Below are 23,448 nucleotides of genomic sequence, written 5' to 3' on the forward strand. Positions count from 1 at the left end.
TAGTATATAGATCTGTCCTGTGTGGTGTAGTATGTAGAGGATTTATCCTGTGTGGTGTAGTATATAGAAGTATCCAGTGGCGTAACTAGAGTTTGATGGGCCCTGGTGCAAACTTTGGACCGGGGCCCCCCTCCATGTACACAACACTTAGGGTACGAGATAATGATGCTGACACTTGGCTTTTATCCACAGCACCCAGGTTTCCCATGATCTAAAATCCCTCTATCAGCACCCTGCTTTCCCATGCTCTGTCATACATCTTTCCCTCAGCACCCAGCTTTCCCATATCAGAGCATGAGAAAGATGGGTGCTGAGAGATGTATAGCAGATCATGGGAAAGCTGGGTGCTGAGAGATGTATAGCAGAGCATGGGAAAGCTGGGTGCTGAGAGATGTATAGCAGAGCATGGGAAAGCTGGGTGCTGAGAGATGTATAGCAGAGCATGGGAAAGCTGGGTGCTGAGAGATGTATAGCAGAGCATGGGAAAGCTGGGTGCTGAGAGATGTATAGCAGAGCATGGGAAAGCTGGGTGCTGAGAGATGTATAGCAGAGCATGGGAAAGCTGGGTGCTGAGAGATGTATAGCAGAGCATGGGAAAGCTGGGTGCTGAGAGATGTATAGCAGAGCATGGGAAAGCTGGGTGCTGAGAGATGTATAGCAGAGCATGGGAAAGCTGGGTGCTGAGAGATGTGTAGCAGAGCATGGGAAAGCTGGGTGCTGAGAGATGTATAGCAGAGCATGGGAAAGCTGGGTGCTGAGAGATGTATAGCAGAGCATGGGAAAGCTGGGTGCTGAGAGATGTATAGCAGAGCATGGGAAAGCTGGGTGCTGAGAGATGTATAGCAGAGCATGGGAAAGAGCCCTTTTCCCTCAGCACAAAACATTGCCATCCCATACTTGTATCTTTTTCCTCCCTCATATATAGTTCTCCAAATACTATAATGGCCCCCACATAGCCTTCCATATAGTATAAAGGGTCCCACATAACCCTTTATATATTAGAATGCACCCCCATAGTCCTCCATGTATTATAATGCATTTCCCATAGTTCTCCATATTTTATACTGCACCACAGTCCCCCATGCTTTATAATGCACCCCCACAGACCATGTGTAAGGTAGCCTCCATAGTCCTCCATATATTATAATGTAGCCCCCATAGTCCTATATGTATTATAATGCAGCCCCATAGACCTCCATGTATTATGCGCTGCTATAGTCTATGTATAAGGTGTCCTTCATGTTTATTATGCAGTCCCATAGACCTCCATGTATCATGCAGCCAGCACCCCCAGGCCTCCATGTATTATGCAGCCAGTCCCACCAGGTCCTCCATGTGTCATGCAGCCAGCCCCACCAGGTGTCATGCAGCCAGCCCCACCAGGGCCTCCATGTGTAATGCAGCCAGCTTCCCCAGGACCTCCATGTGTCATGCAGCCGGCCCCCCCAGGGCCTCCATGTGTCATGCAGCCAGCCCCCCCAGGGCCTCCATGTGTCATGCAGCCAGCCCCCAGGGCTTCTATGTGTAATGCAGCCTGCCAGCCAGCCCCACCAGGGCCTCCATGTATCATGCAGGCAGCTTCCCCGGGCCTATATGTGTCATGCAGCCAGCAAAATAAAAAAACAAGTACCTCTCAGCTCCTTCTGACCCCTGCGACTGCGGTAGTTATGCCCCTGCCCCCATATGTCACACACCCTGCTCCCTATACAGCCTGCACCCCCATATCACACACACACCCTGACCCACATATCTCACCCTGCCCGTACCCCAACTTACCCCTCTCAAACACTCTGCACCCTTCACATGCTTCTGTCACAGTCTGCAGCCCTCATATCCCACTCACCCTGCAGCCCCTCCCCTCATGTCCCCTCTTTTCTCATTACCACTCATGTGTTCGAAGTATCTTCTCCTGCTTTCTCCCCGGCATCCTGTGTCTCCTTCCACACAGTCACATGGGCGTGACGTCATCGCAGGTCCTGGTAGGGATGGATTCCGTCTGCCGTGCAGGAGCACATCTCCTCTGCAGCAGGTCAGGAACGCCTGGTGGCCTCTCCAGGTCAGGGGCCCCTCTGCCCCCTGCAGACACTGGGCCCCCCTGAATCACAGGCCGGCCCCCTAACGGTCGCGCAGTCGGCCACTACATAGTGGCACTACACATAGGGGCCCGGCAGCCGGCTCTGCAGAGCAGCTGCCGGGCCCCTATAACCCTGCGGGCCCGGTCGCAGTGGCGACCTCTGCGACCGCGATCGTTACGCCCCTGGAAGTATCTGTCCTGTGTGGTGTTGTATATAGAGGATCTGTCCTGTGTGATGTAGAACACAGAGGATCTGTCCTGTGTGCTGTAGTGTATAGAGGATCTGTCCTGTGTGGTGTATTACTGTATATAGAGGATTTGTCCTGTGTGGTCTAGTATGTAGAGGATTTGTCCTGTGTGGTGTAGTTTATAGAGGATCTGTCCTGTGTGGTGTAGTATATAGGGGATCTGTCCTGTGTGGTGTAGTATATAGACGGATCTGTCCTCTGTGGTGTAGTATATAGAGGATCTGTCCTGTGTGGTGTAGTATGTAGAGGATTTGTCCTGTGTGGTGTAGTATATAAAGGATCTGTCCTGTGTGTTGTAGTATATAGAAGGATCTGTGCTGTGTGGTGTAGTATATAGAAGATCTGCTTTGTGTAGCATAGTATATAGAGGATCTGCCCTGTGTGGTGCAGTATATAGAAGATCTTCCCTGTGTAGTGTTGTATATAGAAGATCTTCCCTGTGTGGTGTTTTATATAGAGGATTTGCCTTGTGTGATGTAGTATATAGAAGATGTGTCTCTTGTGGTGTAGTATATAGAAGATCTCCTTGTGTTCTATATAGAGAAACTGTCCTGTCCTGTGTGGTGCAGTATATAGAGGATCTGTCCTGTGTGGTGCAGATATTGAGGATCTGTCCTGTGTGGTACAGTATATAGAGGATCTCTCCTGTGTGGTGTAGTGTATTCAGGATCTGTCAACTCTTGTGTTTGGTCCTGTAAAAACTGGAGGACCCATTTTCTCACTGGACACCATACATAAGCTGAAAAGTCTTCCTGTTAGCCTTGTATTATTTCTTTTTAACCGCATGGTCGCCCCAAAAAAATTATTTTTTTTCTGGTAGGGACAAGGTACTCCAGTCCGACGCTGTACAGAGCTCATGAATATGGAGGACTATATGGAAGCAAAATTATTACTCCTCTAGTGATAATCTCCTGCTGATAAACATTTTTCTTAAAATTGCAGTAAGCAAGTGACATTGCTGGAATAAAATTCTGCTGCTCTCAGATTAGATGATTAAAACCTGCTGGCAGATATACTGTACTTTAATGAACATTAAAGATAGATACAAAGAAAACAAAGCAGCACAATAAATAAAGTGTGAATTGTCACCCCATATAATTATCTAAACGTGAGATATCATAGTATATATATATAGTACTAGAACCTCAAACAGGAAAAATCATTCATTTTAGTCTTACCTGTTTGTGTTGATGCTTTTTACTTTCTCGCAGTCTCGCTTCCTCCTCAGTTTTGTGCTGTAGCAGATTTGTATACAAATGTTAAATTACTAAGTATCAGAAACATATAACTCAAAATTTGAATGTAAGTTTGTCCTTAATAAACAATACCTTTGAACTAAGTTTTACTGGATAAAGTGATTGGCACATCATATGGAAATAAAATGTACTAATTGCACATTTTAAAGTTAACCAGTTAGAAACTTTAACCCCCACCAAATCACACACATTACATGACTGTGAAGACATTTGATTCCTTCATGATCCCAAAGCAGCGCTCCAGTGAGAATTTGCTTCTAAAGTTGTGCCTTGAAGTACATTGAAGCATGGCGATGCAGACTAGTTTCTCAGTCTCATGCTGTATCTCCAACCTAGCAGCTCCCTCCCTTGACTAACTAACCAGACAGTGGCTTCGTACCAGATCAAATAACCTGTCAATCTGCCAGGTAAAGGTGCTGCTACGTGAGACTTAAGCGGGCTTTACACGCTACGATATATCAAACGATATGTCGTCGGGGTCACGACGTAAGTGACGCACATCCAGCATCGTTTGACATATCATAGTGTGTGACAGCTACGAGCGAGTGTGAACGAGCAAAAATACTCACCTTATCGTTGCTCGTTGACACATCGCTCATTTTCAAAAAATCGAACGTCCAGTTGTTCATTGTTCCCGAGGCAGCACACATTGCTCCGTGTGACACGACGTCCCGCCGGCAATGAGGAAGGATGGAGGTGGGCAGGATGTTTACGTCCTGATCATCTCCGCCCCTCCGCTTCTATTGGCCAGCCGCTGTGTGACGTCGCTGTGACGTCGAACGTCCCTCCCCCTTCTGGAAGTGGATGTTCGCCGCCGCACAAACGATGGGGGCTGGTGCAATTGCAAAATTGATATGTGTAAAGCAGGCTTTAGAAACTAGAAGTGCTTCTTCATGCCCCAATGCATATCCAGACAAAAAGTTATTTTAGTGCTCCCTCATCACTACTAGAGTGCTGAAAGCTGTAAGTTGATCACACTAAGGCGGGCTTTGCACGTTGCGACATCGCAAGCCGATGCTGCGATGTCGCACGCGATAGTCCCCGCCCCCGTCGCAGGTACGATATCTTGTGATTGCTGGCGTAGCGAAAATTATCGCTATGCCAGCTTCACATGCACTCACCTGCCCTGCGACCGTCGCTCTGGCCGGCGTCCTGCCTCCTTCCTAAGGGGGCGGGTCGTGCGGCGTCATAGCGACGTCACACAGCAGGCGGCCAATAGCGGCGGAGGGGCGGAGATGAGCAGAATGTAAACATCCAGCCCACCTCCTTCCTTCCGCATAGCCGCCGGCGGCAGGTAAGCTGATGTTCCTCGCTCCTGCGGCTTCATACACAGCGATGTGTGCAGCCGCAGGAGCGAGGAACTACATCGTACCTGTCGCGGCAGCATAATTATGAAAAAGTCGGAGCCTGCAACGATGATACGATAACGCTTTTGCGCTCGTTAATCGTATCATCTAGCATTTACACATTACGATGTCGAAAGTGACACCGGAAGTGCGTCACTTTCGATTTGACCCCACCGACATTGCATGTGCGATGTTGCAACGTGCAAAGCCGCCTTAAGGCCAGAGTGATACTTGCGAGTGACTCACGCGACTCTCGCATCTCATCACACGGCGCGGCCGCACTCTCCGTATAGGAGAGTCTCAGCTGCATAGAAATACATGCAGCCAACCCACTCCTGTCAGGAGAGTGTGTGGCCGCGCTGGGTGATGCAAATTTTATTCTTTTAAATTATATATCCAGTTCAACACGAAAAATTTGATGAAAGGACCTCTTTAATGTAAGAAAAAAAAATCTTACTTTAGTTTATACATAGAGAAATACTTCTCTAGTTTACTTTAAAATGTATAGCACACTGGACTACTAAATATCAAATGAGAGCTTCAAATTTCTGCATATTGTTTGAGCCCCATCATTTGTTGTTTTGTATTCTTCCTTGTTTGTCTTGTAGATCTCTGCAATATCAGGTACTAAAGGATCATTATGTTGGGATCACAAAGTAAGGTGTATATAGACAACAAAAGTTTTGAGATAGTCAGTGCTAAAAACCACTGTGAACCCAAAATATCAAGAGTAGAGATGAGCGAACCCGATGTTTGGCGTTCGGTTTTCGGGCTGAACTCGGACTTTACAAAAAAAACAGAGATCGAGTTCGAAGTTCGGGTGCTTTACGTATGCAAACCACTTGTGCAAGCATCACTGTGCTCAGGTACGCTTGGTGCTCAGCCCAGTGCGAGCAGTTTGCAGTGTTTGAACGGTTCGCACTGGGGGTAACATAACAACTACAGCATGATCACATGTAGTGTGGAACGCAAAAAGAAAAATTGAAATATCCCGCCCACCTGCCTCCGAAATTGATCTGTTTAAGGCTGGCTATTTGTGGGCAGAGACCCAAATTGCCAATCAGTGACTTCCTTTGGGGTTCAGGTCAAGTCCGAACCCGTGGAGGTTCGATTCAGCTGCACCGGCCGAACCAAACTCCCACGGGTTTGCTAATCTCTAATCAACAGAAATCCTTTTGTCTTCTATAGTCGGATGATATATTTTTGTTATGAAGGTTACATTAGGTGGTTTGAATAGATAATCCAAAGAAAAATTGATTTAGACATAAAAGATACCATCTGATATGGGCAGTTTAAATGTATCATAATTGATGTTTGCCAGTGAAACAAGTTGTCTGTGACTAATCCTGCTGAGCAATAAGTAGGAGGATTACGCTGCAAGGCAGTTAATTCTCTGAGTATGATCTTCTTTGCTGTGGAGCTGATGAGTTGGTTGGGGAAGAAAAGGCAGATTTTCAACTTTGTAGAGAAGAGCTGGTATCGAGTGATGTGGGAATATACACTGAACAAAAATATTAACACACTTGTATTTGTTCCCATTTTTTATGAGCTGAACTCAAAGATCTAAGACTTTCTCTAGGTACACAAAAGGCCTTTTTCTCTCAATTATTGTCCACAAATTTGTGTCAATTTGTGTTAGTGAGCACTTCTACTTTGCCGAAATAATCCATCCACCTCACAGGTGTGGCATATCAAGATGCTGATTCGATAAGAGAGATAAAAGACCAGTCTAAAATGTGCAGTTTTATCTAGTTATGCCACACCTGTGAGGTGGATAGATTATCTCAGCAAAAGAGAATTGCTCACTAATAGGTCTGTAAAAGTCTGTTTCAACGCTCTCTGGGTGCCGGACCCAGGCCCGGGATTCTGGGTGCACGATCCGGATTCTGCATTTAAAGTAAAAATAAAGAAAAGAAGAAATAAGTGAGAGTTTCATACTTACCGAGACCTGGTGTCATGGTGGCATACTGCTTCCGGGTCGCGCATTCACTTCCTGTACTGTCCATCGCATACACACAGCTTTCCGTGTTTTCCACCGGCCGTTCTCTCGTTTGTGATTGGTTGCAGGCTGACGCGCCCCTCAGCCTGTGACAGTTTCTGCTGCAGTCATCGCTCATCGCAGCTCAGTAATAGGCTACACTCAGAGCTGGCAGTCTTCTCTATGGCTGCTCGTTCTGAGATGTAGCAGAGCTGGATGTGACGTCGTGGGACCTCATGTGGATTACACCGGAGCTGCAGGGCTGTGTTGTGGGTTAATAAAGTGGTGAAGGAGGGTGTGTATTTTGTACTTTATTCCAAATAAAGGATTTTTCTGTGTGTGATTATTTACATTCTAATAGATGTGGCAATACCGGGCGGCTGTGGGCTGGGAATATACCAGCCCGTAGCCAGCGTTATCATGGCTGGGGATGAAAATAAGGGAGGACCACACGTCGTTTTTTTTTAAAAAAAATATTTATTTAAATTAAAAAAAAAAGCCGCATGCGTTTTTTCTTAGGCCGCAGTCACACTTGGGAGGGACTCCCGCGAGTCTGACATCGCAGCACAGCTGCACACTTCTGAAAGGAGCGTGTATGTGTTTCTAGGTACATGCACGCTAATGTTCAGACAGGAGCAGGCTGTGCCGGGTGATGTCATCGCAGACCCCCACGAGTCTGACATCACTGGCACAACAGCACTCTTCTGACAGGAGTGCAGACACTTGCACTGCTTTTCCCGCCCCCCAGCCTGTGACAGTCATCGCTCATCGCGGCTCATTAATAGGCTACACTCAGAGCTGGCAGTCTTCTCTCTGGCTGCTGGCTGTGACATGTAGCAGAGCTGGATGTGTCGTCGTGGGACCTCGTGTGGATTACGCCAGAGCTGGAGGGCTGTGTTGGGGGTTAATAAAGTAGTGAAGGAGGGTATGTTTTATACTATATTCAAAATAAAGAATATTTCTGTGTGTGATTACTTACATTCACTTACAGGTATTGTGATGCAGGTATCTGATAGATGCCTGTGCCATCACAAACCTAGGGTTTAGTAGCAGCTGTGCTCTGCTATTAATCTCTTATTACCCCAATTGGCACCGCACCAGGCTACTGGGAAGGGCCGGTATCACACCGGGATTGTCACATCTAATAGATGTGGCAAAACTGGGCGGCTGCAGGCTAAAAATATACCAGCCCCCAGCCGGTGTTATCATGGCTGGGAATGAAAATTGGGGGGGGGGGGCGCACGTCAGTTTTTTTTTAAATTATTTAACTATAAAAAAAAACAAAAAACACCACAACACTTGCGAGGGATACAGTGCTTTCCCCGCCCACCTGCCGTCCTGCCGCCTGTGATTGGTTGCAGTCAGCTGACACACTGCCACTCAGAATTTGGGCGTGTCTAACTGCAACCAATTACACGCGCCGGTGGGCGGGCAATATAGTGAATATTGAATTGTCGGCTCCGGAAGGGAAAAGCGTGACAGCATCTCGGTGAGTATGCTGCGCTCACTCCTACCCCCTTTATCACCTCCCAAATGTTTTTAATCTCTGGACTCCGGTCCCCATTGACTTATATGGGCACCGGATTCCAGAGCGGATCGGACTCTTTTTAAAATCTGGCAGTGATATGCCGATCCCGGTTTCTGAGGCGTTCGATCACCTCTACTCACTAACACAGAATGAGACAAACTTGTGAAAAATATTTGAGAGAAAAGGGCCTTTCGCGTACATAGAAAAGTCTTAAAGTGTTGTGTAGATATTTTTGTTCCGTGTATTTCTTTATGTTGGGAGTCATTAGATTTTCCTACAGTAGAATTATTTTAAATTGATAATTCTTTATATACTATTGTTAATGGCACATAACATTTATTTTATCTTTAAAGTTCTAATTTATATAGCCTATCAATTGCAGTTTATATATTGTGTTTCACTGTATATTTATATAACCTGTACATATTCTTGGCAATAATAAATCTACTATAATTGTTTTCAGTCTGGACAATTTGTTTCTACCAAATGACTATCGGCCCATTATCCTATGTATACTTTCTGTAATGTGTAACCACGTATAATATGAAAGTGTCATACCGTTATCATTGATTCTTCAAGGGCTCTATCAAACATCAAGTCATTATCAAAATCCTCATCCTGATCAATAGCCTGTAAGATAAATATGTTTTATTTTATTATTTGGGTGACACAACGTACAGTACCATCGAGAAGAGAATGTAAGAAAATGACTCTGAATTCAGGCCAGTCATCCTCCCTATACATTTCTCCCATTATCCGATCTTGATTAACAGCTTGTTGGTTTTCCTGGAGGAAGAAAAACACCTCATATTGAATTATAATAATTATTATGCTTCATTACTAGTAAAGCTGTTTATGTGATGCATGCAGAACCTGCTAATTTACTAAGTGTTTACTACAGGACGCCAAGTTACATTTATTGAGGGATCAGGTTATGCTATTTTGGCACAGCTATCATTTTAGTCTATGATTTTCCTTGAGAATGTAGATTTTTAGCATAGCCTTATTATTTAAAAGTGGAAATGATAAAAGTTAAATATACCCACAAATATATGAACATAAAGCAACATCAAATCCCATTGAGTGAAACAACCAAATATATTGGCAGTAATAAACCGGTATCTATAATAGAGTGGAGGCATTGCAAAAATTGAGCAAGTAAAACTTGGCCTAAACATTGTCAACTTAGGAATATGGGAAATATGGATAATAAAGTGGTGTTGGGGTGCAATTACTTTATCTATTTGGATAATATAACATAGCCATACAATATAACATTTTCATAGATTCTTAATAGTACTGTTAGAGGTTGTAATTTGAACTTCGTTAAAGGGCCAATGTGTATTAGGTTGCAGTATATTCAATTAATATTTGATCATGGTTGAACCAAATCAGAGATAAGCCCTATAAGAATATAGGAATGATAGACTCCTTTGGCCTTTCTGCTACTTCTATTCCTGGAGGCTGGCAATATCACAGTTTTTGAATACATTGTCTTTAAATAAAATACAAATTCAAGTCCTAAAGAGATAATTGTATTATTTCTCAGTCACTTAAAGTAAGGGCTCATTCAAAAAAGTGTAAATTTGGTCCATGTGCTGTCCATGTGTGTGCCACAGACTGCACATGGACCATTTGTAATGCTGGCAAATCCCTGTGCTAACTAGCAGGGACACTGACGTATTCATCTCTCCGCTTACCACTCTGTTTCCCCCAGTGTCTGTGACTGCCACGGTTCCTGGTTTCCAGGGTCCACACACATCATGTGGGGTTCCTGGGGGTGCACTTAAGTTGTGCGCGCTCACTCCCTGCTTCTTAAACTGCCAGCCCAACGCATTCCTGATGTGTCCACAGCCTACCGCTGCGGAGTACCAGGTGATACCTGATATGTTTCTAGCCTATCCAGTGTGTCCTGTGGCTACAAGCTCCATGTCTGATCTCTGGTTCCAGATTTGGTACTCGCCTGTATGCCTAAACCAGTCCTGAACGTGTCCTAGTGTCACAACGTCTTCTTTCCTGAGTCCCTGATCCCGTTCCTGTTTCCTAGTTCAAGCCCAGGTTCCTGTTCCCTTCCTGCTTCCTGGCTGAGTTCCTGATTCTGTTCTTGTGTCCTGGTATGAGCTTGAGTTCCTGATTCCATTTATGTGTCCTGGTTCCCGCCTGAGTTCCTGAATCCATTCCTGTGTACCAGTACCAGTCAGAGTTCCTGATTCCATTCCTGTGTCCTGGTTCTAGTCCATTTTCCTGAATTCATTACTGTGTCCCGGTACCAGTCTGAATTCCTGAATCAGTTCCTGTGTCCCAATACCTGCCTGTGTTCCTGAATCCTGTTTGAACCTGAACCCAAAACTTAATTTGTCCTGTCTCTAGCAGCCATAATGTCTGCACCTGAACCCAAACCTGATCTATTCCCGTCTGAAACAGCACCAGCTTCCACCCTGCCGGTTATCTTGATCCTGTCCCGGCAGTGGCACCGACTACGTCTCACCTGTTTTCATTAGTCTCAGCTTTTGTGGATTCCGGGACTGCCTTGGAGTGGTACTTGGTGGCTACCTGCAACACAACCCTAACCTCACCATCAGAGGCTCTAGAGAAGACCAGGTAGCCATTGAGTCATGCTCCTCCAGGGTAATACTGTGATCCATGGTCCAGTGGATTCACATGCCCATCCCGGAAGGAACGGTCTATGTCGTTTCATACGTAACACCATTATAACCATATTGTGCATATTGAAAATTTTGCACAGACTGATGATATTGGTTCAAAAAATTCAAGCATGCCCTATTTTTTTCTACACCAGAAAAGTGCACAGATCTGCAATGCAGAGAAGCACAATGAAGCTGCACACTGAACAAGTCCATTGGAGACATGACTAGTCCATTTTTAGATAAAGTTATTTGAACCCAGCCTAAATTATACATCAAGGAGCGAAGGCCAGAAAACAATGAGTTCTTAGGCATCCTACTTATAAGAAGTAAGAACGAAGCTTCCGGTATGATTAACATCAGAAGATAACTCAGGCAACAAAAATAAAAACAGTCCATTGTATACTCTCCTGTATTACTCTTTTTAACCCCTTCATGACATATGACGTACAGTTAAGTCATATCTGAGATCCCTGACTGTGATGCATTCTCAAACGCCAAGCCCGCATCTTTGTTTCTCAGCAGATGATGGCCGATTTAATCATCCATCATGTTCCATTAACAGCCGCAGGTGAAGGTAAGTTCTGCCCTTGACTGTTAACCTGTGAAATGCCGGTGTAAATTTCAGACAGTGGCATTTAAGACATGCCAGCAGGGCAGCCAGTCATTCCATGCGACCATTGACATGCCCATGGTGCACTGATTGGTTGTCATGACAGCCAAGGGTATGCTGAAGACCCCGTGCCTGTCATTATGAAGCTCCTGTGAAAACCAGCATTTGTATAGCACAAGCGATCAGACGATCGCAGCTTCAAGTCCACTAAGGGAACTATAAAATATGTTATAAAGTAAACCCCCCTTTAAAAATAACACTTAAAAACTAATTCAAAATACACATATTAAAAGTCCGATCTATGAAAACATAAAATATGTTAATCAGGTAATTAAACAGCGTAACAAGAAACAATATCGAAATGCCAGAATTACAATTTTGCAACATTACAATAAAATGCAATAAGAGGCAATCAAAACATCATAGCTACACCAAAATGCTATAAGTAAAAAGTCAGCTCAATGCACAAAAAAATAAATGCTCATAAAGCCCCAAATCCTGCAAACTGAAAACGCTGCGGGTCTCATAAAATTGTGATAAAAGCAGAATATTTTTACACCACTTAAATAAAAAAAGTATATGCATACTTGATATCTACGTAATCGTACTGACCTGGAAAATCATATTGCCAGGTGAGTTTTACTGTATTATAAAGATGGTAAATAAATATATAAATATATATATATATATATATATATATATACACACACAAGTAAGTGAAAGTCCAGCTCCAGCCTACAAGCCACCTGGGTTCAGACTCGCCCGGTAAACAAAGCCTTGCACGGACATGGATAGGAGTGCATCTGGCAATGGAAATGGCTATAAAGAAAATCCAGCAAAGACTTGGAAACACCAGTGCTGTAATAAAACTTCTTCTTTATTTGTGATATCCAAAAAAAGTAAACACGACTCACAAAGCTCAGGAACAAGAAAGTATGGTTAGCAGGAGATACTGCAGATGGGACTATGCGTTTCGGCGGCCTTGTCCGCCTTCCTCATGGTCCTAACCGTAAGGATTGTTTGAAGATGTCTAGATGTGTTTTTTATTTTTATTTTTCTCTTGATTATTGCTATCCTTTGAATGCCTCATGTTTCAATAGTTGTAAAGCTCAATAAAACTTGGATAAATAAAAACAATTCTGAAAATGTACTTTTGTTTTGCATTTTCAACACACTTGGATTTTTTTCCCACTTTCCAGTTCACATTAGAAAAGGAATGGAGTCATTTAAGAGTACAACACGTCCAGCAAAAAACAAGCCCTCGAGTTGTTGCTATGTAACAGGATATTTTAAATATATTGTGATAAATGAAAAACTGATTTAAAGCTCTTTATAATTATAAATTAATTAAAAATTATTGAATTATGAAGGCAATCCTTAAATAATATTTGGATATGCTCAAGAAGTTATTTTTTCTTTCAATTTACCCGTATTGAAGAACTGCAAAGCAGAATATGTGCAGCTTAAAACCGAGGTGCACAGAACACTTTGTGAAGCTTGAAACTGCACTGTATGTAAATACATTAAATTGATCAATGTGTCTGTTTTTTTATGATATTTGGAAGTTTTATTTTTGCAAAGGCTACAACATGTTTTATTCATTTCACAAAAAAAGATCAATTCTATTTTGTGGATCAATAAAAGGGAAATGTCTTAGCGAAAAACAGAATATCACTAGTCTGCTGGAGAATAATAACATTAAGAAAATGTACCGAGCCGCAGCAGAAATATTTCACATTCTCGTTAGCACAGTAACACAATGTGATTTTGGTTCTAGTTGAACAGGTCACTCACCGTGAATGTGTGAATATAAGAAGAATTCTAATGATTTCACCTGTGTAGCAATTTCACTTGATCTATATATAGTTACTTTGTTCTCAGTTCTGTTTCAAACATTCTCTTTTCATTCCTGTTTTATTATCAATCTTATTTAAAGGTATACATTAGTCCAGCAACGCTTGTACACTGCATACTAACAAGTTAGCCATAGCCAACTATCTAATGTAGTTTGTATATCAATTCCTTCTTGTCATAAAGATACTTTTTCTTCTCTTTTCTTTTATTTTCCATGAATTCCCTTCATTAGCATATCATACTGCTGAAACTAAAGGTACCGTCACACTAAGCGATGCTCCAGCGATCCAACCAGCGATCTGACCTGGCAGGGATCGCTGGAGTGTCGCTACATGGTCGCTGGTGAGCTGTCAAACAGGCAGATCTCAACAGCGATCAGAGATCAGGCACCAGCCACCAGCGACCTGTGTAACGACGCTGTGCTTCGTAACCATGGTACACATCGGGTTACTATTATTATTATTATTATTATTATTATTATTATTATTATTTATTTATAGAGCACCATTAATTCCATGGTGCTGTACATGAGAAGGGGGTTACATACAAAATACGTATACAAGTTACAGTAGACAGACTAGTACAGAGGGAAGAGGGCCCTACCCTTGCGGGCTTACATTCTATAGGATTATGGGGAGGAGACAATAGGTGGGGTGTAGGTCAGGCGGCGGCTCCGCACGGTGGTCGGGCGGCAGCTCCGCACGGTGGTCGGGCGGCAGCTCCGCACGGTGGTCGGGCGGCAGCGAGTTCATTGTAGATTGTAGGCATTTCTGAACAGATGAGTTTTCAGGTTCCGTTTGAAGTTTGCAAGGGTAGGGGATAGTCTGACGTGTTGAGGCAGCGAGTTCCAGGAGACTGGGGATGCTCGGGAGAAGTCTTGGAGTCGGTTGCGTGAGGAGCGAATGAGAGAGGAGGAGAGGAGGAGATCTTGGGAGGACCGGAGGTGACGTGTTGGAGTGTAGTGGGAGAGTAGTTCGGAGATGTACGGAGGGGAAAGATTATGCACAGCTTTGTAGGTCAGTGTTAGAAGTTTGAATTGGATACGGTGGAAGATTGGAAGCCAGTGGAGGGACATGCAGAGGGGAGAAGCGGGGTGGTATTGAGGAGAGAGGTGGATAAGTCGGGCAGCAGAGTTAAGGATGGACTGGAGAGGGGCGAGCGTGTTGGCAGGGAGGCCACAGAGGAGGATGTTACAGTAGTCGAGGCGGGAGATTATGAGGGCATGCACTAGCATTTTAGTAGATTGCAAATTGAGGAAAGGGCGGATTCTGGAAATATTTTTGAGTTGAAGACGGCAGGAGGTGGTGAGGGACTGGATGTGTGGTATGAAGGATAAGGCAGAGTCAAAGGTCACTCCGAGGCAGCGAACTTTGGGTACTGGCGAGAGCGTGGTGTTATTTATTGTAATAGATAGATCAGGTGGAGAGTGTAGGCGAGACGGAGGAAAGATGATTAGTTCAGTTTTGGCCACATTGAGCTTTAGGAAGCGAGAGGAGAAGAAGGAGGATATAGCAGATAGACATTTCGGGATTTTGGACAGCAGAGATGTGGCATCTGGGCCAGAGAGGTAGATCTGGGTGTCGTCGGCATATAGGTGGTATTGGAAGCCATGGGACTTTATGAGTTGTCCTAGGCCAAATGTGTAGATAGAGAAAAGTAGGGGTCCTAGGACAGAGCCTTGAGGGACGCCAACAGAGAGATGGTGGGATGAAGAGGTTGTGTGAGAGTGGGAGACACTGAAAGTGCGATTTGAGAGGTATGAAGAGATCCAAGAGAGGGCAAGATCTCTGACACCAAGGGAAGAGAGGGTCTGTAATAGGAGGGAGTGGTCAACGGTATCGAAGGCTGAGGACAGGTCTAGGAGTAGGAGTATAGAGAAGTGTTTGTTCGCTTTGGCAGTAAGCAAGTCATTTGTGATTTTAGTCAGGGCAGTTTCGGTAGAGTGATGTGGACGGAAGCCGGACTGTAGGTTGTCAAAGAGAGCGTTAGAGGAGAGGTGGGAGGAAAGTTCAGCATGGACATGCTGTTCCAGGAGTTTTGAGGCAAGTGGGAGTAGTGATATGGGGCGATAGCTGGTAGTAGAGGTTGGATCGAGGGAAGGTTTCTTTAGGATAGGTGTGACTGTTGCATGTTTAAAGGCAGAGGGGAAGGTTCCAGTCGTTAAAGATAGGTTGAAGAGGTGGGTTAAGGCTGGAGTAAGGATGGTGGTGAGGTTGGGAAGGAGGTGGGATGGCATGGGGTCAAGTGCGCAGGTGGTGAGGTGCGCTTTTGAGAGAAGACGTGCAAGCTCTCCTTCGGTGATGGTGGGGAGGAAGTTTATGGGAGAGGGGCAGTGGTCAGCTACATGAAGGGGTTGTGGTGGCTGAGCAGAGAAGACTTGCCTTATTAGGTCGATTTTTTCTTGGAAATAGGTGGCAAAGTCTTCTGCAGAAATGAGGGAGGTTGGAGGGGGCAGTGGTGGGCGAAGGAGGGAGTTGAAAGTGTTGAATAACTGTTTGGGGTTGTGTGTTAGAGAGGATATGAGGTTTCTGAAGTAATCGTGTTTAGCAGAGGTGAGGACTGAGCGAAATGTGTGAATTGCATTTTTGAATGTGGTGAAGTCTTCCTGGGAGCGCTTTGCTTATAGTTACCCGATGTGTACCTTGGCTATGTGTGCAGGGAGACGACTTCTAGAAGCTGCGGACGATGGTAACCAAGGTAAATATCGGGTAACCAAGCAAAGCGCTTTGCTTGGTTACCCGATGTGTACCTTGGTTACAGCGTCCGCAGAAGCCGGCTCCCTGCTCCCTGCACATTCAGATCGCTGCTCTCTCGCTGTCAAACACAGCGATGTGTGTTCCACAGCGGGAGAGTAACAACCAAAAAATGGTCCAGGACATTCAGCAATGACCAGCGACCTCACAGCAGGGGCCAGGTTGTTGCTGGATGTCACACACAGCGACATCGCTAGCAAGATCGCTGTTGCGTCACAAAAACCGTGACTCAGCAGCGATGTCGCTAGCGATGTCGCTTAGTGAGACGCGGCCTTTACACTGCTGAAACTAATGGCAATTACTGTAGGAAGTAAGCAACCGTTCACATCCGTCCTATGAATAGTGGACAGTACTCTGCATTTATTGTGGCACATGCTTTTAGGCAGTGAAAGCGCTCTTATCAACACTTTATAAATCATTTGTCATCAAATGTTATAGTTAATAGGGGAACATGGAGGATGGTATTGGGCTTTGCAGCCTCTTTCAAAATAACCTGTCAAATTAAAAATGCAGTCCTATGTGCCCGCATTTTATAAACCAGAAGGCGTCAAACTAATTAAAATGGATCTGTCACCAGATTTTACAATACAAATAGCATACTTTATTACTGTATTTTTTGGATTATAAGACGCACTTTTCCTCCCAAAAATTTGGGAGGAAAATGAGGGGAGCATCTTATAATCCGAATGTTGCTTACCGGGTGGGGGTAGAGAGGTTGCAGGAGGAATGCTGCGGGTGCTGTGCTGGGGCTGCAGGCCATGGGCACTGTGCTGGGGCCGAGGGCGCTGTGCTGGAGCTGCGGGCACTGTGCTGTATTGGTCAAAGGGCCACTTAATATGGTGGTTATGGTGGTCTCCTAAAAAGAGACACTCCTTGGCTAGGTCCTTCCCGGAGGGATATCTGGCTATTTTCCGTGTTGAGACTCTTAACAGAGGCTCCACGGACCTTTTTTGATTTGCAAAGTTTTAGGTAGGTGAGCTTAAAAAAAGTGTTTGTGGTTTATTTTTATCAATTGAATAAAATGCAAACTGAATAACCTAAATCTAAATCAAACTAATATTTGGTGTGATAAATATTTGCCTTCAAAACAGCATTAATTCTTCTATTTACACTAGCACACATATATTGATGATCTTGAAAAACTAACCACACATCTTCTGTGGGTGTAGGCTTGCCCAAGTCTGTCTCTCTCTTCATGTAATCCCAGAAAGAGTCAATGTTGAGGATTCCTTGTTCTTTATGCTGAATGCAGTTCTTAATGACATTGGCTGTTTGGTGTTGTTGTCCTGCTACAGAATAATATGGAGCCAACCAGATGCCACCCTGATGGAATTGCATGATGGTTCAGTATCTGCCTGAATTTCTCAGCATTGAGGTCAATAAATTCTGATCAATTCCCCAACTCCATTTGTTGAAATATTACACACCCAAACTGACAAGGCGCCGCCACAATATTTCACTGTTGCCAATGTGTCGCCCTGGGCAAGCCAGGGGACACAGGTCACAACACCACCACACCCCACACTCCGGGTAGGCACATCTGCTAACCAGAAATCCTTGTTGCCTTCCTCCAGGAGTCTGTTGATGCACACCAGGGGGTGGGCCAGGCGGTTGGCTCCGCCCACCAAGGAGCTCACAACTCTGGAGGCAGGAAGTGTCAGGCAGAAAGCTCCGGGAGGAGCAGGAGTCTAGTCAGGGAGGAGGAAGTGGAAGGAGTGAGGAGTAGCCCAGGCAGGGGCTAGAGTAAACAACCAAGAAGTGAAAGTGGAGGAAAGAAAAGGAGTAAAGGAGGAAAGCAAGAAGAGGTGACAGAGCAAAGAGTGAGCAAGCCTGAGAGCCCAGCTGTGTGTAGGGCTAGAACAGCAAGGTCAGCGACGGCGGTGACTGTCCGGAGGGGGACCGTTTGGAGGTTCCTGGAAGGACCCCGTTGGCTGTGTGCCCGGTGGTCTGGAGCAGTGTTCCGAAAGACAGTCAGCACCAGGGCAGGGGCCTCTCGGACCCCGGCAAGGCTAGGAGTCGCCAAATTTGCCGAATCCGTCAGTGAAGGGGACGTAGATTCCCCCAACAACCAAGTCCCGATAGAAGGCAACAGTCCAACCTGTACAACAGAGGCACCGCCACCGCCAGGGCACCAGTCTCTGAGGGCCAGCGCCTGCGGGCAAAGTGTAGTGCTCCCCCGGCCCAGCTTGAAGCCGGGGAGCGGGTTACCGGTGGGGACCCATCGCAACCATCCGTACATACAGGTGCAAGGAAGAGGGACATCACCGTCACCTACCGGGGAAGCAAAGCAGCCGTCTGTGGGACCGTCCTACCAGCCGTTTGGTTTACCGTACAAACTGTGTCCAAGTCTCAGGCTGAGTGAGTACCATAGTGCCGCAAGGCACAGCGCTGCCCCCGCGTCCCTGCGCCCACCAGGCCCTGCACCTCACAAGCCATCACCGGGCCCCGGGATCACCAACCCCTACCCACGGAGGGGCAACACAACACCTGGCTGCTCCCCATCACCATCCCCGGGATCCCCGCATTGAGCAGCGGTGGTGCTACACATCACCACAACCGTGGGTGGCGTCACGGACATTATCCCAACACCCCCCCAAACAACCCCTCTTTCACTCACGGGCGAGGAGTGCCGCTCGAGAAACCCCGGGATCCGGCCCACCGCTCGAGCCACCACTGAGCAGCTGCCGGACCCGAGCAGAAGGGGTGAGCGCGGTGTGCTGACACCCTCCTCCCCGCCCGCGACAACTTGGCGTCACGAACAGGATCTTACCGCTCTGCCGTCTGGTAGAGGTGCGCCTTGTTACCGCCGGAGGTATCCGGCAGAAAAATTTCAGAAGCCGCCATCTTTGGCGCGAAAAGTTCCCGCTCGAGCGTCTTCTCGAGCAGTAGAGGCGCGAAGGCCAAAACCCCGCCCCGAGAGAGGAGGGGCCGGAAAGAGCTAAGGGGGACGGAAACAAGATGTCTGCGCCCGACGGAGCCGCTGGAGGAGCGGTGGTCGCAGCCGCAGCGGCACCCGCGGATGGGAATGGGCCTGCCCAGGTCCCGGCCGTACCGGCAGGAGGTGCCGCGGCCCCCGCGCTTGCTCAGGTCATGCCGTTTTCCTTGCCCTATGCGCCCGGAGCTGCCTGGCTACCGCAGTATGACGGGAAACCGGATGCCTTACAGGCCTTCCGGAAAAAGCTTAACCCGTTGCTAGAGCTGTACCCCCTGACTGATAAGCAACGTGCAGCGATAGTGCTAGGCCAGTTAACCGGTGCAGCGGAGCAGGAAGCGGAGACCTTGGCCGAGGGGGACCGGCTCTCTGTAGCCACCATCTTCGAGAAGCTACAGACTGCCTTCGAGACCCGGACTGAAGCTGAGCTGAGAATGCAGTTTTACCAGTGCCGGCAACGAGCTGGGGATAGCATTCGGGACTATGCTCTACGTCTGCAGACCGCCCTCCGCACGCTGAAGCGGGTGAACTCTATTAATGAGGCGGATAGCAACAAAATGTTAGTGGAGCAATTTGCGCAGGGGATGAGGTCCCCTGAGGATCGTAAACAACTCCGGCTGTGGGCCCTGGAACACCCTGATGTGGACTTTGCTGTGTTAAAGGAGCGGGCTATCAAAGCACTACAGCCCCCAGCTGCTGAAGCTCTGGAACCCGTCCCGTGGCCCGTTGAGACAGCTCCCGTTGTGGCGGCCCCAGCCAAACCAACCTCCTTAATACCTGCAGCCTCGAGCAGCACAGTGGAAGAACTGGCAGCCCAGGTCCGTCGCCTGGACGGAGACCTTGCCAAGATCCTTGCTGCGCTACAACCTCTGACCAGATCCCAGCCTCCAGCACAGATACAGCTTGCTGACAGTCCCGAAGATGTTCCCTGGATGCAGCGGAGAAGCGCTAACAACCCGCGGAGCAGACCTCCAATCTGCTACAAGTGCCGTAAGCCGGGCCATTATTACCGACAGTGCCCGTTAAACGAGCAACCCCTGGGGCCCCGGGCCAATCCTCAGGAGTAGAACACCGTGGCCCCCCGGACTGGCGAGACCGATATGTCGGGGCCCGCCCCATCATCCCCGTGGCTGTGGACGGCATACCCGTGATGGCTCTCTTGGACACTGGATCACAGGTAACTACCATACCGTACACGTTGTATCAGCGATATTGGGCCACAGACGAGCTGGCGCCTCCAGACAATAGTATAATTTTGATTGCCGCTAATGGACTTCCATTGACCCAGGTGGGGTATAAACAGGTGGCTATGACAGTGGGGCAGGCTGAACTGCAACACCAGGGTATGATTGTGATCATGAATGAGCCTAGTGATCATAACCCGAAAATAGTGCTGGGAACCAATGTGATGGAACACTGCATGGCTGATGTGTTGAACCTATTGCAACAGCTAGCCGCCACGGCGGCGGGGAGCCGGCAGAGGGCTGTGCAGCGTGAGATCCGCGCCCTGATGTACCGCCAGCATGTAAGCTCAACCGGAGGGGAGATTGGTGGAGTGCGAGTGATGGATGTTGCTCCATTGACTGTGCCCCCTAGGAGTGAGATGATGATCTGGTGTAGGGCAGCAGTAGGGCCTCAGGGGCGTGACTACCCTGCGATGATGGAGCCCATGCCTTCCGAGCACTGGCCCACTGTAGTAGCCGCCCGAGGGGTGGTAGACGTGAAGAAAGGGAGAGTGCCTGTGAGAGTGTTGAACTGTAGGGAGGAAGAAGTCAGGCTCCCCCGGTATGCCACCATTGCCAAGCTGCTCACCCTGGACCCTCACACTATCCAGGAAGCCAGTCCATCCACACTCCCACCTACCACCAGCACTTCCCCACACCAGGGGGACACCAAGGAGTGGCACCAACAGCTACATGTGGGCACTGATGATACCCCTACACATCACAGGGCGGGGGTACACAGGGTGGTGCAGGAGTACGAACAGGTTTTCAGTAAGCACCCCCTAGACTTTGGGCAGATCAAGGGGGTCCAACACCACATTCCCACGGGTGAACATCCCCCTATCAAAGAGAGGTATAGACCTATTCCCCCTGCACATTACCAGTGTGCCAAAGATATGTTGAAGAATATGAAGGAGGCAGGGGTTATTCGGGACAGTTGTAGTCCCTGGGCCGCTCCGTTGGTACTGGTCAAGAAGAAGGATGGTACCATGCGGATGTGTGTGGACTACCGGAAGATCAACCAGATAACCCATAAAGATGCCTATCCATTGCCTCGTATTGAAGAATCTTTGGCTGCACTAAGAACTGCAAACTACTTCTCGACCCTTGACCTCACCAGCGGATACTGGCAAGTGGCCGTGGCCCCAGAGGACCGGGAGAAGACCGCCTTCACCACCCCGATGGGGCTCTGCGAATTCAATAGCATGCCGTTTGGGCTGTGCAATGCCCCCGGGACCTTCCAACGGCTGATGGAGTGCTGTCTGGGACATTTAAACTTCGAGACCGTCCTGCTGTATTTGGATGATGTGATTGTTTATTCCCAGACGTATGAAGCCCATCTGGAACACCTGGCCGAGGTGTTCGCGTCCCTTGCCAAGTACGGGATGAAGTTGAAGCCCTCAAAATGCCATCTGCTGAAACCCAGGGTGCAATATCTAGGGCACGTGGTGAGTGCGGATGGTGTCGCCCCCGACCCTGAGAAGATCACTGCCATCCAAAGCTGGCCGAGGCCCACTACAGTGAGAGAAGTAAGGCAGTTTCTGGGTCTGGTGGGGTACTATCGGCGCTTTATAAAGGGGTACACGAAGATGGCCGCCCCCATGCAAGATCTCCTCGTGGGACAGACCAAAGGTGGTAAACCCGTCGGAGCCCCACTGTCGTGGGAGGACAAGCATGAGGAGTCCTTTTGCCAGCTGAAGGCGGCCCTGACCGGAGAAGAGGTCCTGGCGTACCCTGACTACGGGCGCCCATTCATCCTCCACACGGACGCCAGTAACGTGGGGCTAGGAGCGGTCCTCTCCCAGGTCCAGGATGGAAAGGAGAAGGTGATTGCCTACGCCAGCCGAAAACTCCGGCCGACCGAAAGGAACCCTGAGAACTATAGCTCTTTCAAGCTCGAGCTACTGGCGTTGGTGTGGGCTATCACGGAGCGGTTCCGGCACTATTTGACGGCAGCAAAGTTCACCGCATTCACGGACAACAATCCGCTGACTCACCTGAACACGGCCAAGTTGGGCGCGCTGGAGCAGCGGTGGGTAGCCCGGTTAGCCAACTATGATTTCACCATAAAGTACCGAGCTGGTCGTGTCAACATCAATGCAGATGCACTCTCCCGGATGCCCCATTTGTCAGAAGAGGGGTGTGAGGATGACGACCTCGAGGAGATTGAGTTGCCTGCGTTTCACCAGCCACCTGCTGAGAGGGTACAAGTATGTCAGCAAAGGGTGGATCTGGACCCGCGGCCCAGTCAAGAGTGGCAGAACGCCCAGGACCAAGCGCCGGCTGTCCGCCTTGTCAAGACTCTGGTGGAACAGGGCGCCATGGGAATGGACCCTAGCGCTCCAGCCGAAGCTCAACGCTTGTGGAAAGAACGAAAACGGCTCTACCTACACCAAGGAAGGCTGTGCCATGAGCTGATCAACCCAAAAACCCATGAGAAAATATGCCAGTTGATCGTCCCTCAAGCTGAGGTCGCTACTGTCCTGCGGGCATACCATGATGGTGCTGGCCACTTCGGGTGGAAAAAGCTGGAGATGCTGTTGAGGGAGCGGTTCTATTGGAGTGGGATGCGGGAATCGGTGGAAGCCTGGTGCCGAGAGTGCGGTCCTTGTACATTGAGGAGAAAGGACGAGACTAGCCAGAGGGCACCATTACATCCCATCGTTACCCATCAGCCGCTGGAGCTGGTCGCCCTGGACCATGTCAAGCTCACCCCTAGCCGAAGTGGGTACACCTATGCATTGACCATGGTAGACCACTATTCAAGATTTATGGTGGTCGTCCCTGTTAAGGACCTAACTGGTCGAACCGCTGCTCGAGCGTTCCAGGCTTATTTCTGCCGACCCCACGGGTACCCCGAGAAGGTGCTGACAGACCAAGGCCCGGCTTTTGAAGCAGAAGTGTTTCACGAATTCTGCCAGTTGTACGGCTGCAAGAAGATTCGGACCACCCCGTACCACGCCCAAACCAACGGCATGTGCGAGAAAATGAACCACTT

At 47.8% G+C, this 23,448-nt stretch overlaps 1 protein-coding gene across 2 annotated transcripts in view; it reads right to left on the bottom strand.

Annotated features, from left to right (window-relative positions):
• The window catches only part of EPSTI1 (epithelial stromal interaction 1), a 209,413-nt gene that overhangs the window by 65,029 nt on the left and 120,936 nt on the right, over positions 1-23,448 (bottom strand). For both annotated transcript variants that reach the window (XM_075334383.1, XM_075334382.1), the window contains exons 8-9: positions 8,989-9,060; positions 3,501-3,557 (exon numbers count right to left, since the gene is read on the bottom strand). In XM_075334383.1, the coding sequence (XP_075190498.1) occupies positions 3,501-3,557; positions 8,989-9,060 (129 nt within the window). The remainder of the gene's footprint in view (positions 1-3,500; positions 3,558-8,988; positions 9,061-23,448) is intronic.

The sequence above is a fragment of the Anomaloglossus baeobatrachus genome, chromosome 2, assembly GCF_048569485.1.
Source record: "Anomaloglossus baeobatrachus isolate aAnoBae1 chromosome 2, aAnoBae1.hap1, whole genome shotgun sequence".
Lineage (NCBI taxonomy): Eukaryota > Metazoa > Chordata > Amphibia > Anura > Aromobatidae > Anomaloglossus > Anomaloglossus baeobatrachus.